Source organism: Corvus brachyrhynchos, unplaced genomic scaffold (genome assembly GCF_000691975.1).
Source record: "Corvus brachyrhynchos isolate BGI_N302 unplaced genomic scaffold, ASM69197v1 scaffold115, whole genome shotgun sequence".
NCBI lineage: Eukaryota > Metazoa > Chordata > Aves > Passeriformes > Corvidae > Corvus > Corvus brachyrhynchos.
In genome coordinates this window covers 15,659,810-15,661,472 of record NW_008239553.1, presented here as the reverse complement: position 1 = coordinate 15,661,472, position 1,663 = coordinate 15,659,810, and the positions used below count along the sequence as shown (strand labels likewise).

The window sequence follows — 1,663 nt, the reverse complement described above, 5'->3', positions numbered from 1 at the left end:
GGGCCTGCCCCTGCCAGCACCCGGCCGTGCGGGTCGAGGCGCTGAGGAGGCGGCGGGAGAGCTGGTGAGGGTCGCGGGCGGGGGGAAAGGTGCCAGACCTGTTTAGCGAAGACGGCGATGTCCTCGTTGAAGGAGTCGGAGGAGCAGACGTCCCCGCCGGCCACGCCGGGCTCCCGGGGCGTGCAGGTCGCCAGCTCGCACTTCTCAAAGACCAGAGCTAAGAGGGGGAACAACGGGTGCCTACCGGGCAGTGGCACACAAAGAGAGGGGAGGGGGTGGGGAAGAGGGGGAAAGAAGAGCTGTAATCAACAAGTTTTTTTTTTGTTGTTTTTTTTTTTTTTTTAATGCACGGACACACAGAGACGGACACACGGGCACAGCCACACTCTGCAGTCTCGCAGTAATGCTCCGGGCAGAGCCGTGGAGAACCACATTTTGAAATAAAAATGCTGGGTTTGGTGGTGAGCTGGCTGTTGTTGCTTTGTTTGTTTGGGTTTGTTTTTTTTTTTTAATTTTGAAATTGCAATGCCCGAACCACATCCCCCGTGCAGTCCTCACCGACGAGGACAAAAGTGACCTCTCTAAACGCACAAGGCACCGAACGTGCTAAGCAGCAGCTCAGCTGAGAATGTTACACTTTTGCCACAGCTTAAAATACCGCAAAACCTGGAAGATCCCATCCCTACCCTCCAGCTATGACCTAAAACGAGAGCACAGCTAGGCAAACTGCAAACTACTTAATACGTAATTTTATTTTTCAAGGGGCCTGCTAGCAAAAATGTGGTGAAGTTTCCTGGCTTAGGAAGCACACCCAAGTAAAATACCATCTGTCCAGATAAGTGAGCTGGGGAGGGGGTGGAGGAAGGGAGCACTTCGCGAAATATTTTCCCATAGTTGGTGTAGTCAGAAAAAAAAAAAAAAATTATCTGCGTGCTAAGTAGTAAGCATGCATTTGTTTCTTTTCCCCTTTGGTGTCTGATCAAGGCCCCACACTCTGTCATAGATGTTACTAGCTCTCCTTTTAGGATCAGTTAGTATTTTTTCCAAAAGGCACTGAAGGGAAACGGTGTCATTCCCTCCAAGCAAAGCCCTGGTGAAGGCTTGAGTTTTGCTGGGTATAGGTTTCTTTTTCCTCATGTTCTTTCTTTCTTAAATAGAGAATTCAGCTCATTGCCCCCAATGTATTTATGTCTTCTGTCTCTGGGAAGAGCTGTTTGCAAGAAGTGAATCCCTTTTATTCTTACTACCTTCCGCGATGTGAATAGCTCTTTATTTACAAAGTTGGAAGAGTGGTATTATGGCACAGAGGAGAACACCAGAACAACACTTCTCCAACTAAAATCCAGAGCAATGAGAGACGTCTCTAACTCCTAAGTGGGGCCTTTCCAAGAAAGGAAAAAAACCCCACGGGTAAGAAAAGCCCCCCCCTCCCCCAAACACAAAAGAGAAAAAATCCGAATAAATAAAGAAAAATGGAAGGACAAGGCAACACTACCTCTCTCCAACCCATCCTCTCTCCCCAAGAGGTCTGTTTTCCAACACCCGTTTCCCGTGGGTGCTGGCACCTCAGCTGAGTCAGGCTGGGATCGCCCTCGTCCCGGGATCGCCCTCGTCCCGAGATCGCCGGCCACGGCAGTGCCACCGCGCGGGTCTCCCTCCGGAG

General features: G+C 50.2%; 1 protein-coding gene across 1 annotated transcript in view; it reads right to left on the bottom strand.

Annotated features, from left to right (window-relative positions):
* MEIS2 (Meis homeobox 2) overlaps positions 1–1,663 on the bottom strand; it is a 173,808-nt gene that overhangs the window by 169,942 nt on the left and 2,203 nt on the right. The window contains exon 3 of the mRNA XM_017741632.1: positions 99–299. Coding sequence (XP_017597121.1) covers positions 99–299 — 201 coding nt within the window. The remainder of the gene's footprint in view (positions 1–98; positions 300–1,663) is intronic.